At 44.3% G+C, this 15,035-nt stretch overlaps 1 protein-coding gene across 2 annotated transcripts in view; it reads right to left on the reverse strand.

Moving 5' to 3' along the window:
• Positions 1-10,095, reverse strand: part of SUDS3 (SIN3A corepressor complex component SDS3) — a 33,998-nt gene extending 23,903 nt beyond the window's left edge. For both annotated transcript variants that reach the window (XR_012492556.2, XM_019753973.3), the window contains exons 1-5: positions 9,778-10,095; positions 7,795-7,864; positions 4,986-5,041; positions 3,198-3,269; positions 442-461 (exon numbers count right to left, since the gene is read on the reverse strand). Coding sequence is in view for 1 of the 2 variants with exons in the window: in XM_019753973.3 (XP_019609532.2) it covers positions 442-461; positions 3,198-3,269; positions 4,986-5,041; positions 7,795-7,864; positions 9,778-9,919 (360 nt within the window). In the remaining variant the exon portion in view is untranslated. The remainder of the gene's footprint in view (positions 1-441; positions 462-3,197; positions 3,270-4,985; positions 5,042-7,794; positions 7,865-9,777) is intronic.
• Positions 10,096-15,035: the final 4,940 nt, after the last annotated feature.

Below are 15,035 nucleotides of genomic sequence, written 5' to 3' on the forward strand. Positions count from 1 at the left end.
AGCATTCAGATGTCTGCCAAACGAAAGGAGAAATTTTTAATCCATCTTTCCTACTGACCCAGAGAGTTTCAGCTGTAAATTATTGAGCCAATTCAGAAATTGGGCTGCTCCGAGGACCAATATAACAAATTATTAGGCCATAATAATTCAGACATATTCCCAAATGGCAATAATGTGAGATCAAAGCCAACAAGAAAGCAGTGAGGGGTGAGTGTCCCCTAACACCCTGTGATAAGCAGAGGCTGCCCGACAAACAAGTGAATAGATGGAATTTCTGAACTGAGACCAAAGTCCTTTAGTCAAACAGAACAGTGATGGAAGGCTTCCAGCTGGGGGTTTCCCAACTAACTGTTTGGTGATAGAAAGAAAGGCCACCGATTGTGAAAGCGAGATTCCAGTTTCAGAAAGAGCCTGCAAACCCAGAAGATCCATGGTACTTACTTCTAGCTGGAGGAAGAGTTCTGAAAGAGATAAAACGTGCAATTAGATTCGCTAGGCTGTGTCACCTTTCTCAACAGTATGTTAGGATTCATTTAGAAGCAGTAATTGCTTTCTGAAAGCACGGTTACCCAGAGCAAACGTTTTCATCAGGGAAATGCTGATATACACGAAGGGGAAGGATACAAGAAGCACTCATGTCTAGTTAAAAGTTGACCCTGAACATAATCGGCTCTGGCAGTTCTACCCAACGGCAAAAACAAGCAGCAGGAACCAAACTACCTTGACAAACGTCATCCCTTCTTTCACTCAGTACATACCCTCCACCAGTTCTGCAGGGCAGGATGGGTCAGGAAGTAACAGTGCTCTAACTCAAGAAGCAGAGTCAACACTGATGTCTTTAAAACGTTATGTGAAGGGCTCTGCATGGTGAGGAAGGACACGCTCCCTGAAAATTTAGACAGCAGAGGTTCCGAGCCCTCCTGGGCTTTCCTGCTGGCCCCCAGCCTCTGCTCATGTGTCTCCACCAGCAATACCCTCTGGTCTCTCTGAATGCACTCACAGGTTTCAGATCTAATGCAGCCTCCTCTGCAAGGCCTTTCCTGTGGACCCTTCACTGCCCAAGCCCATCTCAGAAACCTAGAAGTATCCACCCCACAGTATTCGACAGCTTATTGAGCACCCACTATGTGCCAGGTGATTAGCAGCTGTTTACCCATCAGCTTCCCCCACCACTGGATTGCAACCCTCTCTGCAAACCTAAGACATGGAACAAAATAGGTCTGAGGCTTCTGATCTTTCCTGGTGACCATGGGACTGCTGCAGACAGTCTGCAAAGATTGCGGGTGGGCCAACAACTCCAGGGAGTGCTGTTCACCTTTCACCATGGTCTCCTTTGCAAACCTGATGGAACCTATGGATCCCTTGCCCCATAAAAAAGCACATACGCACATTCACACATACTTTGTAAGATTCCAAGTTTCAGGGACTCCAGATTAAGAATCCATGTCAAATACCAGTTGTTGCATGAGAAAACTAATTGAGAAAAGGGACAAGCTACTCTATTTTCTAAGTGTAGCACTGGGAATTTCTGGGCCCTTAAGCGCAGGCACACCCGCCCCAACACGCTCACGGCTATGATTGCTTCAGACTTGCACCTTGCACGAATGGCCGGACACCTGACGTTTGTGCCACTCTGAGAAATCACACCTGCACCAACAAGTCAAACTGGCAATAAGCATTTAGAGTCGGTGGTGGTGGTTCACACAAAAGACACAATTAAAGCAAGTGGATTATCTCTGCATGGAACTTCCTTTTTAAAACTCAATGACAATGACTGATTTAGGAACTCTTCTGCATCGTTAGTGGGGTCAGCTGTTTATGAAAGATCCCACCGGGACAGGACTGAGAGCAGAATTAAGAAAAACAATGCTCACTTTGCAGTTCTAGTTTTAAGAAAAATGGCTTGCATCAATTTTCTTTCCTTACATCTTAAACCAATTCTGTGAGGTCAGTTCCCCACTACAGATGGGGAAACTGAGGCTCTAAGAGCAAATTCCTGCTTAAAGGCGTAAGACCTAAAGTGATACAAGACCTAGACCTAGGATCTCATCTTCTACCACTTTCCCCAAGAAGAGGGATGAGGATTTTAAAGATGTCCCAAGGAGATGCATCAGGAACTCAAAGGGAAGTGGGGGGGTAACCACAGGGGCAGGCAGGGATGTGGATGGCCAGAAGGCTAATGCCTACATTTCCATTTTCCCAGCATCGCTTACATCCTTCAGCTCCTTTTCTATCTGTTGGTACTCATATACACTGGACATCTACTCACTGGGGAGAGAAGGAAATGTTCCATCGACAGAAAGTTGGCAAGTCAATGGATCAGAAAGCAAGAGGACAGCAGCCTGAGGAGGGGCACCCAGACCTCATTTTAAACCCCAACATTACTTTTACCACCGTAGGAACAAACACCATGCTGGCTGGTATGCGAAGTGCTGGCTGACGAGGAGCTTCAAAATTTAACACTTACAAAAGATTTCCAGTAAGCACCGGCATCTGTGTTTACACACGTTAAACAGTCATCCCATCTTACTTTTTGCATGATTCTTTATTTTACTCATAACATCCCCTCATTTACACATTTGGGTGTGTTTTGTCAATGAAGCAGCAAGTTCCCTTACATCAAGGACGAGGTGTCACACCACTCTGTGCTGCTCAGAGCTTAGAGGTAGAAGGTGCTCAACAAATTTTTGTTAAGTGAGTAGATTTACTGTGCACAACAGACCAAAAAGCATACTCTTTTTCTCTAAATGCGTGTAACACAACACTTGAAGGGAAAAACAGGAGGAAACCCCTTCTTCCCAGAGCACAGAATACCAGAAGCAGCAAACTCAAAACAGGAGCAAAACCACCTGCAACCCTTTTCCATGTCAGCTCCTCGGATCGTCCATGAAGCCAGCCTTGCAGACATAAGACAGGATATGCAAGACGACCCTTGGGCAACTGGCAGGACAACCCAACTGCAAAGAGCCACCACTAAGCCTTGACTACTGAATGTTCATTGGCCACTGGAGAAAAGATGAGCCAGTTTTACATAACTGCACCTTCAAGGCGTCTCTTTCCTAACACTCTCCCCACAGTGGGGTAGTCGAGATACTAGTACATTTTGGAGAATAGCTCTTATGGCCACATAACATTGATGATCAGCAAAAGGAAGAAAATCTGAGGATGATTTATTTCCATTTAAGATACAGCCTTACCTGCATTTCGTATCCTCTCTTTATACTGCTGATCTAGTTTTTTCATCCTCTTCTGATATTCTTGTAATGTACCTGATTTTGAGATTTACAAAATAAAAAGTTACTTTGAAGATCCGCTCTCCATTTTGGTTTCTAAAATGACTTTCTAGCACCAACAGTGACTGTCTTGGAATGTCTTAGAACATCAAGATGAAACATGAACCAAAGAAAGGCACACACAAACAGAGCTGACTGGAGCACGGTTCTCAACCAAGACACACAGCAGAAATTACCCCAACCTAGTGGGCTGAAACTCTCTAGCAAGTGAGGGGGAGTAAAAGGTGCAGGCATCCTTAAGTGATTCTGACCACTTGCTGCTACAGTTTGAGGGAACGGGCTTCCCTTTCCTAGAAAAACCTCATTCTCCTTCAGTAAGGTCTAGATCAATGCTCTCCAACAGAACTTTCTCTGCACTGCTGGAAATGCTCTATAGTGCACCTTCCACTGTGGTAGCCACCAGTCATATGTGGTTCCTGAGCACTTGCAATGTGGCTGGTGGATGTAAAGTATAGTATAAGAAGTACAGTACATAATATTGTAACTATGGTGTCAGAAGTGTACTAGATTTATTGGGGTGATCACTTTGTAAGTTACAGTAATGTCTAATCACTAGCTTGTACACCTGCAACTAATATAATATTGTACGTCAAATGTAGTTGAAAAATAAAAATATATATATGTATTTAAAAAAAAGAGAAACTGAATTATTAATTTTATTTAATTAAATTTAAATACTGACAATACTGGACATCTCAGGTTCTTACCAAATCTCTAATTTCATTGCTCTTCCCCAAAACTGCTAATTCTGAGGGTCCCAGTTAGTGTGGAAAGTGTTTCCTGATCCTGCTTTAGTAGGATAAATTAATGGCATCTTTTCAAAATCCCTCTCAGTCATGCTTTATACACTTGCTAGAGTGGAATGTATTTCTTTCTCTGGCAATACTTCGATTATCGTGGAAAGAAAAAATGAAAACAAAACAAAGGTGTGTGACTGCAACTCATGGAAACATTTTTTCACTATTAAGCAGAAATCAATACAGGATGGGCTAGTCCAAGCAGTAAAAGTACCTGGTGGAAAAGCAGTTTCACTGCTGAGGGACTCCGCAAAAATGAAGCTGAAGAACTAATGGCAGCAGCCAACTGTCCCTGCGTTCTCAGTGTGCCCAACAGTGCTAGTCACTGCTTGTGCATAATCTCATCTACTTTCCTTTTCTTCATTTCACAGATCAGAAAACAAATTAAGCAAGAGAATGTGATGTGCCCAACGTCAAACTTCTAGAAAGTAGTGAAGTTGAGCTGTAACCCATGATGGAACTTGAGAGTCTGTGCTCTTAACCCCCATGCTGAACTGCAATTAGCGCAAAACAGCATCCGACAAGATACAATTCACTTTTAATTTACCAAGCTAAAAAGAGAAAATACAGTAAGGATAATCCACGGTTCATTAACATTTAGTTTAGAAGGAATAGTACAATTTTATTTGGTTTTTGGTAACATCTCTTCTAAAAATGTCTAGCTTTAGGCAGAGTGGTTTTCAGTTCACGCTCTACAGAAGGCCCTGAGTTTCAAAACAGTTTGAAAATCACCACTTTACTGATAGCAGAAGATAGCAAAATGTATACTAGGACAGCTAAAATCAGCCCCATCAAATTTTAAATCACTCTCGCAGAGAAGTGAAATACACAGATTTCAAAGGTTTGTAATATTAAGAAGTATATTTAGAAACGATGGATTAAATCATACACCAACCTTCCTGCAGCTGTTGCAACTGTCTCTTGAGAGAAGCCAGTTTATCCTGATACATCCTATAAAAAAAGTAAAGACACACTCAAAGATTTTATTCAACACTCAATTCCAAAAATATCTACACACAGAAAGTACCCAGGTTGTTATGGGAATGGCAGCCATGTCCTTTAGGAGAGAGAGAAAACTGAAGTTGGCCAGGTCATTTAAAATGTAGTAACAGCTAAAGGGATCAAAAAGGGACAGGGATTCTGTGCTCTTGAATCATATCACAATTTTGTAGCTTCTCCTGTGTTATCCCACCTTTAGAGATTCAGTCTAAAATCTACGAATATGAGGACACACAGATTTTAATAAATAAGTGACAATGATAAACACTTAGGCAAGAACATACAAAGAAAAATTGAAAGTGTGATGCTATTTTCTTCTGAATTTAGAAGCATAAGTAACACACACAAACATAGAAAAGGCATTAAACACAGCTTATATCAACTCTATGATTAGATTATAAATTCCAAAGAAGTAAGATTATACATTCAGCGCATTTTTTTCTATATAGAGAGCATAGCTGTGTAAGCACTAATAAACCTTCACGTCATTTTTAAAACACTACTCTTTTAGGATCAGAGAAATAATAATAATTCAGTAACAAACGTTAAAATACCTGATTTATTTGTAGCTACAGCTGGATAAGAACACACAGCACAAACAAAGCGAAAGAACCTGGCATGTTATTTTTTTTCTCCCTCACAACAAATGGATTATAGACAATTATACGCTCTGGTAAGTCTGTTTGAATGGTAGATTCCACACGTAAATCATATTTCAGCAATATTTTTGCTTCTATCTGAAAAACACCCCCAATTTCACAGAGATAAAAACAAGAATTGCAACCTTAAATAAAACCATTGTCTAACAGATAACAGGCACAATAGCCTTTTGATTGGTCAAATAAAGGCTACAAATACAACCCAACTATCTATAGGTTGAGGAAGAAGTAGGCAGAATCTGATAATTACTCAGGTCTGGTTCTTTTAAGGAAAATTCTGATGTACTCTCAATGCTCACCTTGAATCACAAAAGGCATTCAATTTTAATCAAAATTATTTTCTATATCATCAAATATTAACAGGCATATTCAATTGGAAGACTGTCCCTAAAGAATGCTTAAATATCTCAAGTATAAGAACGAACGGGGTGTAAACTGCACACAAGAAGTCAGTATTTAGAACCCAGTGTATTAAATCTTCTACCACATTGAGTGTACCAGACAATGCCTTTGAATTCTGAGTCTGTTTTAAAAGGGAATATTAACAGGTTGAAGAAGTAAATAACAACAAAAAATTCAGATTCAGGAAAAGACTAGGTATGTGAAAATACATTTCAAATGGGTTAAGATAAACCAGTAAAAAGCTTTAAGAGAAATAAATTATTTTTTTTAAAAAGCAAGCACTGTTTCAAGGATGAGAAAAATTACATGAATTATTAAGTAATCCTTCTTTATTCAGCACTGGTCATATTTAGCTGAATTACCCCTTTGGGTTCCAAAGCTTGAAAAGGATGAAAGAATCCAGAAGATGGTCACAAAACATTTGCAAATAAGACCTATAAGGAAAGGAATGTGGACTGCCTAGTTTATAGAATTTTAAAAGTCAAATCAAGATCCTCAAAATACATTCAACAAATACTTAGCGGATATATATATTTTTAAATTGTCTTGCATCTGTGTTTACGATAAAAGTGAGTGGTTTTAGTTTCTCTGGGCATATGTAGTTGAAGACAATGAGAAGGCGTGGGTACGGATGTGGGATAAGTGGAAAGGGCACTGGAGCAGGAGTCCTGTTCTCCACCCTGGTCTCTTTGAGCTTTCTAGGAATCTAGCTCACCATTTAGCAAGTAGTCAGCACTCGGTAGGGTCACACCCATTTGAGAACCAAGTAGCTGTGAAACACCATTTACCCTCTCTGGCCAATGGTTTTCATATCTAAAACACACAAGGCGTGATTAAAAAAAAAAAAAAAAATACAGTGAATGCTGCTGCTGCGTGCCATCTAACCAAAACACAGGGATCTTCAATACAGAAAGCAGCACATCGAACCTTAGAAACAGTGTGTGACAACTTTCAACTTATTCGGTGCAGTCAGTTAAGCGTGAGCTACAGTTGAGAGAAGGTATGTTTTAAAATGTGCAGTAAATTATCCTTCATCATGACAACACTCCGTGTCACACATCGCTTCTGGTATATGGCAATTTCTGTCAAATAAAAACATTACAGTGTGTCCTCATCCAACTTATTCACCGGATCTGGCACCATGTGACTTCTGGCTCTTCCCCAAAGTCAAAATGATTCAGGACATCGAGGCAGCCATGACAGCGCAACTAAAGACACTCACGAAAGAGGACTTCCAGAACTGCTTCAGAAAGTGGCAAGAACGATGGGATAAGTGTGTTCGAAGAGAGGGGGGTATTTTGAGGGGGATTAATGGCAATGTGTGTTCTACTGTAATAAGGTGTGTTTTTTTAATTTAAACATGCATTGTATTTTTTTATTATACCTCGTAAAGTGGGAAATGGTTCTCTCCTGTTATATGGCCTTATTCCCCTGACATCATTTCAAGGTCCTTTCTAGCTTACCCTCAAAAGATTCTTATAACAGGAAGACTGACTAAAATGTGACAAATTTAAAAGGGGGAAATTATATACCAATACATGGTCTTTAGAAGCACTATGGTCAAAGCCATACACACAAGGAAATCATAAAGATTTCCTGGTCAATTCTGTATTCCAAAAAAAGAAATCTGAAACTCATACTCACTGTTCCTTCATTTCTACATAGTCTTCTTCATCATGCTTTGCCAGGTCAGTTTCGCTAGCATCCTCAGTATCTAAATAAAATCAGGGAAGAAGGGTTTGTTAAAATCATAATTCATAGAGTTGGTATCACCTGACACAGTGACACTTAATAGTCTTCTGTAAAATGAATTTCTACTCAAGGCAGGCCTGTGGGAAGACGTCATCGAAAAGTGTTACATACAGTTACTTCAGGAAAGAAAATACCATTTCCAACTTATACACAACCAGCTTTATGCAAAGAGCTTGCCCTTATCTGAAGTATAGCCAGAAAACGGTGCATCAGACACAGGCAGTCATGGTCAAGGCTGTTACTTCTGCAGAACAGGCAGTTCAGGAAAAAGAGATATAAGAGAGGAGAACTACAGGCAGGCAAGCCTCGATCACTACTCCAAAATAACCTAATATGTATATTCTCTTCTGGCAGATGCCCAGTTTGAATCCTTAAGAGATTTTACATCAACTATAAGCAAAGGAGAATCTGAATCAATGAACTGTACTTTTAAGAACTGAAATATTTTCAAAGTTACAACTAAAAGGAGACAAGATGATCAAACGGAAACTGTTTCAGAACACTTTAAACATTGTTCTTAGAATAAGCAAACGGCTAGAGTGTCTACATAATTTCAACAGCCCTCCTTAAGAGGGGGGAAAAAATCCATTTTGGCTTCATCGCTCCCCCTTGTGGGCATTAGAAACAGTACAAGTGACAAGTCATTCACATTCAAAATATCTGGCTAAGCCTTGTCTTCAAATGTACTTTAAACAAATGCAATTAGTTCCTTCAACTTTATATCTGCATATGCAGATTCCTTTCTAATGGCTGTTAAAGGTCCAATTCTCCACAAACCCATCTCCCCTCCTTCAGTCAAGAGCCCTTCACTGAGTTCCTGTCATGTGCCAGCCACAGTACTTGGCACTTAGAACTGAGATGAATAAAACATACTCCACATTACAGCCTAGCGGGTCTAGGCTTTTGTTCCACAGCCCTATTTTGTGCCAGAACATGCCACCCATATACTGGTCTCTAGCTCCCCTTTCTTCTCCCTTGTTCTTTATGTTTCTTCACCTTTCTCCTCCTCCAGCCAGCTCCTTCCTCAATCCCTCCAAAAGTCTTCCTCACACCTGCCAAACTAAAGCCCAGTTTGAAAAGCAAGGATCTGAGAGGCAGTGATGATAATGCAAAGAGCATGCAACTTAAAATAACACGTGGGCACCAGTAAGCAAATCCCCACCTTCCGTTGTGCCTATTTCCGCAGTGAAAACATCTACTGAGTTAGGTACTGAGTACCGGGCTTTAAAGTACCAGTACAATACTTGACGTGCACATCTCATTTAGTTCTCATTCCTACGCTCAGAAGCCCCATTACAGTTGGGTAAACTGAGGCTTCCTAAGCTTAAGTAAGTTGTCTACAGTCAAAAGCTGGGTTAAGTGAGCCAAATTTAGACCTAAACCCGACTCCAGGTCCCATTCTTGTAACCAACCTGTACTGCCCTGCCCAAAGGAGGGCTGACTGACTGAAGCATTTCCCCGGGGTAGAGGGTGGGGGAGCGGAGACGGGGGAGCAACGGGGGAACCGAGAAGCCAAAGTGGGCTTTGCTCTAATCCTCTCAGGAACCAAAAAGGCAGGGCTACTCCATGGAAGGCTTTCTCATTCCAACCAGTGAAGACCTGAGGTACAAGCAGAGCCGGCGGGGAGTAGAGGGGCAGCTGTGACAAGAGCTTCCTAAGTGCCTTCTTCCCATGGCTGTAGGGTACAACGTACCCAGAGCTTCCCCTTGCCCCGTACAGGCAGGGGTAACATGCTGGAGCCCCGCTCCGACCAGCTGTCCCTCCAGGCTACCCCGAGTCCCGCAGGCGCCCCGCCCCTCTTCCATGCAAAGCCTCATCCCCTCCCGCAGCGGTCCCAACCCCACTCCCCGCTGCCTAGAGAGCTAAAGGACGCGCCTTCGTCAGACTCGCGGCCCCGGCAGCTGCGCTCGTCGTCCTCGGCGCTCTCCAGCTCTTCATCCTCCTCCGGATAATACTCCGGAGCCGGCGGCGCTCCAGCCGGGGCCGGAGCCGGAGCCAACAGCCCGGCGGCACTCATGTCGCTTCTGACAACAGCTGAGAGCGCCACCCGGGGACCGCGGCCACCCGCCCTGCAGACTCGACGCCCGCCTAGCAGCGCCTCAGGGAGCCGCCAACTTGAGGAGCGGGAGCCGCGGCGACCCCCTTCCCAGTCTCCGCCAAGCTCCGCCCCTCGCGCCCGCGCTCGGCAACGGGGGCCTCGCGCCGGCGGCGACTTCCGGGTCGCGAGCTGCCCGAGGACCGCCTGACTCCGCCATCCTTCAGGGAGTGGAGAGGTCGCCAGACGCCTCCTTCGCATTAACCCCAGCCCCTTCATCGCCGTCTTCAAATCCTCAACGGGTAGTGGGAAAGGGCGGAGACGGGATCTCTAGATTTAGGTAAATCCTTAGGCAGACCTGGCGCCGGCCAGGACCCCGAAACTCACAGGCTACTTCCGGAAACAGCCGCCAGGAGGCGCCTGGGACCAGTGCTAAAGCGAGAATCGTTAGCGACCTGAGAGGTAGAGGGTTTGAAGGGCTCTTGGCGGTTGGAGGTGGTCTCTAAGCAGGTGAACGACATTAATCAATGCCTTTATAGATTGGGAAACCTAGACGCCTAGAGTGTGCGTGATCGTCCCGAAGAAAAGGAGCCTGGCTCCTCCCCTGACTAAATGAAGCTTTACTGAGAACTGAAATAAAGACAAGGATGCTGATATTCCATCCTGCGGTCAGCAAAATGGTATTTCCCCAGTCCGTGGGAGTCATTTCTGTTTGCATAGGTTTACTGAATATGATGTTCTCTCGATTTTACAGATGAGAAAAGAGCTGTCATTTGCCTAAAAAAAAAAAAAAAGAAAAAAAAATGGTAGCATCCAGCCTGCCTTGTTTAGACTCTCAGAGCCAGGCCCTCTATAATACAGCTGCCTCATATTTCTTAGAATATTAGTTTTTTTAAGGTGGTTTTCCCCAATTCAGTAACTTGCTAACCAACTCTCAACTGTTCAAATGGCACATTAGCCTACCAGAAGCTACTAATTAAGCTAGCTTAAGGAAGGTGTTATGTGGAAACTTAGCTGAATATCTGCATGAATTAATTTATGTGATTCCCTCTCAGTAGAAGGGGACACAGTGTTACAAGCTTTGCTTAATGAACAAATTTAGGATGTCCCTTGTCTAGTTGTGTGTAGCAAGAAAAGATAAGGAAAAGGGCCCAGAGATATTTAATGGATTGTCCAAAGTAACACTACTATTTATGTTGCACCAAGTCTCCATAGAAAAAGTAACAAGTAGTAAAGTTGATCACGGTGTAAAAGACGGGGTGGAATCCAATATTACGATTCTCAGATCCTTTGTGACCATGTTTATCTCTGAATAGGTCCCCATAGAGTCTTCTCAAAGTGAAAAAAAACCTATTCTCATCCCATTTATTTTAACAGCTCTTATTTTCTACCTTGTCAATTAAAATCTTGGCTCTATTTGTGAGGGATTTTTTCCTCCCAACAGAACTCAAGAATTTCCAGAATAGAATGCTCTGATGTTTTTCCAGGACTTCAGAGATTTTTCTGAAGCTCCTTCTAAATAAGACTCATTCTCAGAGCTCACTGTAGGTCTACTGTCTATATATATAAACTAGGATTAGAGAACTGTCTCTTGTCCAAAGGATGACATCATTTTCTTTTTTTTATGCTCTTAGATCACATCAAAATTATTTGTAATCAACTATATTGAGCAACTTGAGTTCCTGTTAGTAGCAATAATCATAGATCAGAGAAAGCACCAACATTTTAGAAATTAGAGTTCATTGATATAATGAGTTTCTTAAAAGTTGATTTCGTTACTAATTGGTTTCAAGACACTGGGATTTTTGTCTTACGTTTTATTTCTTTTTTTTTAAATTGAGAATAGCATCTGTTAGTGGTCATGCATTTCTTTTTTATATGAATAGACACAGTTGAACACTTGAGTAGTGAGAACTTACCCCATTTCTTCTTTTCCATATTGCCAACTTTAGAATTGGTAGAATGAGCTTTTAATTAATAAATACTCTTTAGAGAAGGACATAGTCAAAAAAAATTCTCTTACCCAACCTTGATAGTTGTTTTAATATAATGGTTTTGGACAGCCTCTCTAGGCCTGTAAAAATCAAGTTCCCTCAAAACTAAGTTTTACCACTTTGAAATCTCTCTGCATCCCTTCCCAAAATGGCATTCAGCACACTGCTCAGGCCACATCTACTTCAAAACTAGTCTTCAAGTTCTGCCAGCCCCGTTTTCCTAGGCCCTTTTTGCATACCCTAACACTCAAAGAGGAGTATCTTAATTAGAATGGGGTAGGATTTTAAAACACTAAGGAAAATATGTATAATGTTTAGAACACAAATTTTGTCAGTGGGAGTTAACACAAAAAAGAGTTAATGACGGAGTTTTCTGAGAATTAAGTCCTATATGCATCTGACAGGGCTTAAGATCAAATTGTGTCCTTGAAATGAACCAATTTCTTCATAAAACGCTAAATTGTCAACTCCATAAACTTTGGGGTTTAGGGGTGAGGGTAGCTGTTTTCAGTTTCTGATATTATTTAATCAACATATCCAGTTTCACAAAAATATAAAGAATGGTTCTGAGTAACATGATGCACTTTCACCCCTAGAAGCCCCCATCTTTCAACTTGGATCAAGATGGGTCTCTGGTTATCAAAGGGTGTACACTTCAAAGTTCATTTTACTTTGCCCATTAGTTTGCACAGAAAAATGTTGTATAGGCTTGCTAAAACATTGCTAAAACTACCACACAGTTCTTGTTCCGCCTGTCATGATTATCAAAACCCACAAACTGATTATTTCTCAAGCTTTGTCCTTGTACTTATCAAAATGTGCCCCATTAGTGTTGAATGTTTAGTTGTGCAGAGTATGCATCTAGGTTTCTTTTTCCAAGAGCACTAAACTGACGTCTGCTGAACGCAATAAAGGAAGTGAAACTCCCTTGACAAAGATATAAAAGAGTTTAAATCCAGGAAATATTTACAAGTCCTCGGTGAATAAATGTTATATTAATTTTTGGCAGAATTACTTAGGAAGCTGTGCAAAGTCTTGCAGAAGAATGGGGACCTCCTCAAAGACTAACATGGTGGTCCACAGAGTCCCAGAAGGTCTTAACCTCTGGGAGTCTCCCAAGAAAAGTAAAGGTTCAGGGAGGAGTGCCTGAACTTTGACCCAGCGCAGTACAAACAACGGTGACCGCACCCCAGACCGGCCAGTGGGTAACTGAAGTTGCAAGGTCTTCCGTCTCCGAAAAAACCCCGCCCCGCCCCATCCCGCCCACCGTCAACTCCGCCAATCCTCAGGAGTCATCGACCGCTCGGCTTCCCAGGCACCTTCAATCAAGTACCTATATGCGGCCCCAGGCCGTGCCCGACGATCAAGGAAGGTCAGTAGAGAGCCTATCGGAGACGAGATGGGGGCGGGGTCGGGGGCCGGGGGCGGGCAGTCTGAGACCGTGGGGCGGAGCGCGCTCGGCGCAGTCGGGTGCGATTGGCCACCCCTGGCAAGAGCCGCACCTCGGACAGCAGCAGCGGCGGCGGCCGCGGGAGGGTCCGTGTGGCGCCCGGCGGCGGCGGCGGGGTTCTGCGTGAGAGAGTGGGACGCGACGCAGAGACTGCGGGCGGAGGCTCCGCGAGGCCAGACCCAGCACTCAGCGACCGGACCAAGGGATCTGCCAGGGGACAAGCGGCAGAAGAGGGACTCGGGAACAAGTGTGGGAGAGGAAGCGGCGGCGGCGGCGGCGGGCCCCGGTGGTGACAGCAGTTCTGAGGTGAGAGCACCGGGGCGCGGGGCGGTGACAGCGTGAGCCCAGGAGAGGAGATCACGGGCGGAATGAGGTCGGCGAGGACCCGCGTGAGGGGAGTTACAGGAACGGGTTTGACAGTCCGGACGATCGAGAGGAAAACCCCGAGAGGGGCTGGGGTAGAGGGTCTGCGGGGGAACCCCGAGAGGGGCAGGGGAAAGTGAGTCTGAAGCGGGACCCTGAGAGGGGCCGGGACAGCGGGTCTGGAGAGAGGGGACCCCAGGAGGGGCCGGGACAGCGGGTCTGAGGAGAGGGGACCCAGGAGGGGCCAGGACAGCCGGTCTGAGGGAGTTCGCCAGAGGGGCCGGGACAACAGGTCTGAGGAGGGGTGGTTCCCCGAGAGGAACTGGGACAGCGAGTTTGAGGGGCGTCCCCGAGAGGGGCCTGGAAAGCAGGTCTGAGGGTGGGGGTCCCCGAGAGCGGCTGGGACGGCAGGTCTGATGGGGTTGGGACAGCGGGTCTGAAGGGGAAGGGGACCTCGAGAGGGGCTGGGACAGCAGATCTTGCGGGGGAGGTCCCCGACAGGGGCCGGGACAACGCGGGGCCGGCGAAAGGGGCTTCTGATCGTGCCCGGCGCTGCGTGAGAGAGGACAGGGAGCCTGGGTCCCGGTCGCTGCGCGGGGCGAGTTAGGACAGCCCGCGGCGCAGAGAAGAGGGGACCGTGCTGCTCGCAGGGTCTGCCGTCAGCCGATCTTCCTGAGGGTAGCGTGTGAGGCGGGGGACATTCTGAGCCCCCGTGACTCCGTGGGGTTACTCTGTGGACCAGGGATTATGTAATGAAACGTCTCCTAAGTAGAACGCACGAACTGGAGGGTCTGGCAAAAGCACCGAGATCTTGAGAGATCAAGAGAGGTAGACGGCCGGACCGTCAGGGTTTCCCATTCGTTTCTTAGAGTTTGGCGTGGATGGCTTGAAAGTGAGGGGCTTCCTGGCCTAATAGCTTAATGAGAACATGAAAAGTTGGAGAGGGCTTCTTCTTCAACCCATCACAAAGACGTTGGAAGGGAAAGGAATCCTTTTAGAGACCCATGTTTTGGCTTACTGAGGATGTTTATTTTGATAGACTATATTTTTCATTTTAGGTCAACAAGCAGCTAAGAAACTTGTTCAGATTTGGCAGCACATCAGTATCAATGTTTACAAGGCAGATTTAAAGAAATACATACTAAGTTTGACTGTTGAACTTTGATATGTTGGCGACAGTTGGAAGGGCAAACTAAATTTTGAGAAGAGATACTGGAGTCGCTAAATTAACAGCACTTTCCAAGTAGATTTCTCATCCTAGAAGCTACCAGGACCAAGCTTTAGGCATAAT

This window comes from Rhinolophus sinicus, chromosome 9, assembly GCF_057876585.1.
Source record: "Rhinolophus sinicus isolate RSI-liver-muscle chromosome 9, RSI-T2T, whole genome shotgun sequence".
NCBI classification, from domain to species: Eukaryota; Metazoa; Chordata; class Mammalia; order Chiroptera; family Rhinolophidae; genus Rhinolophus; species Rhinolophus sinicus.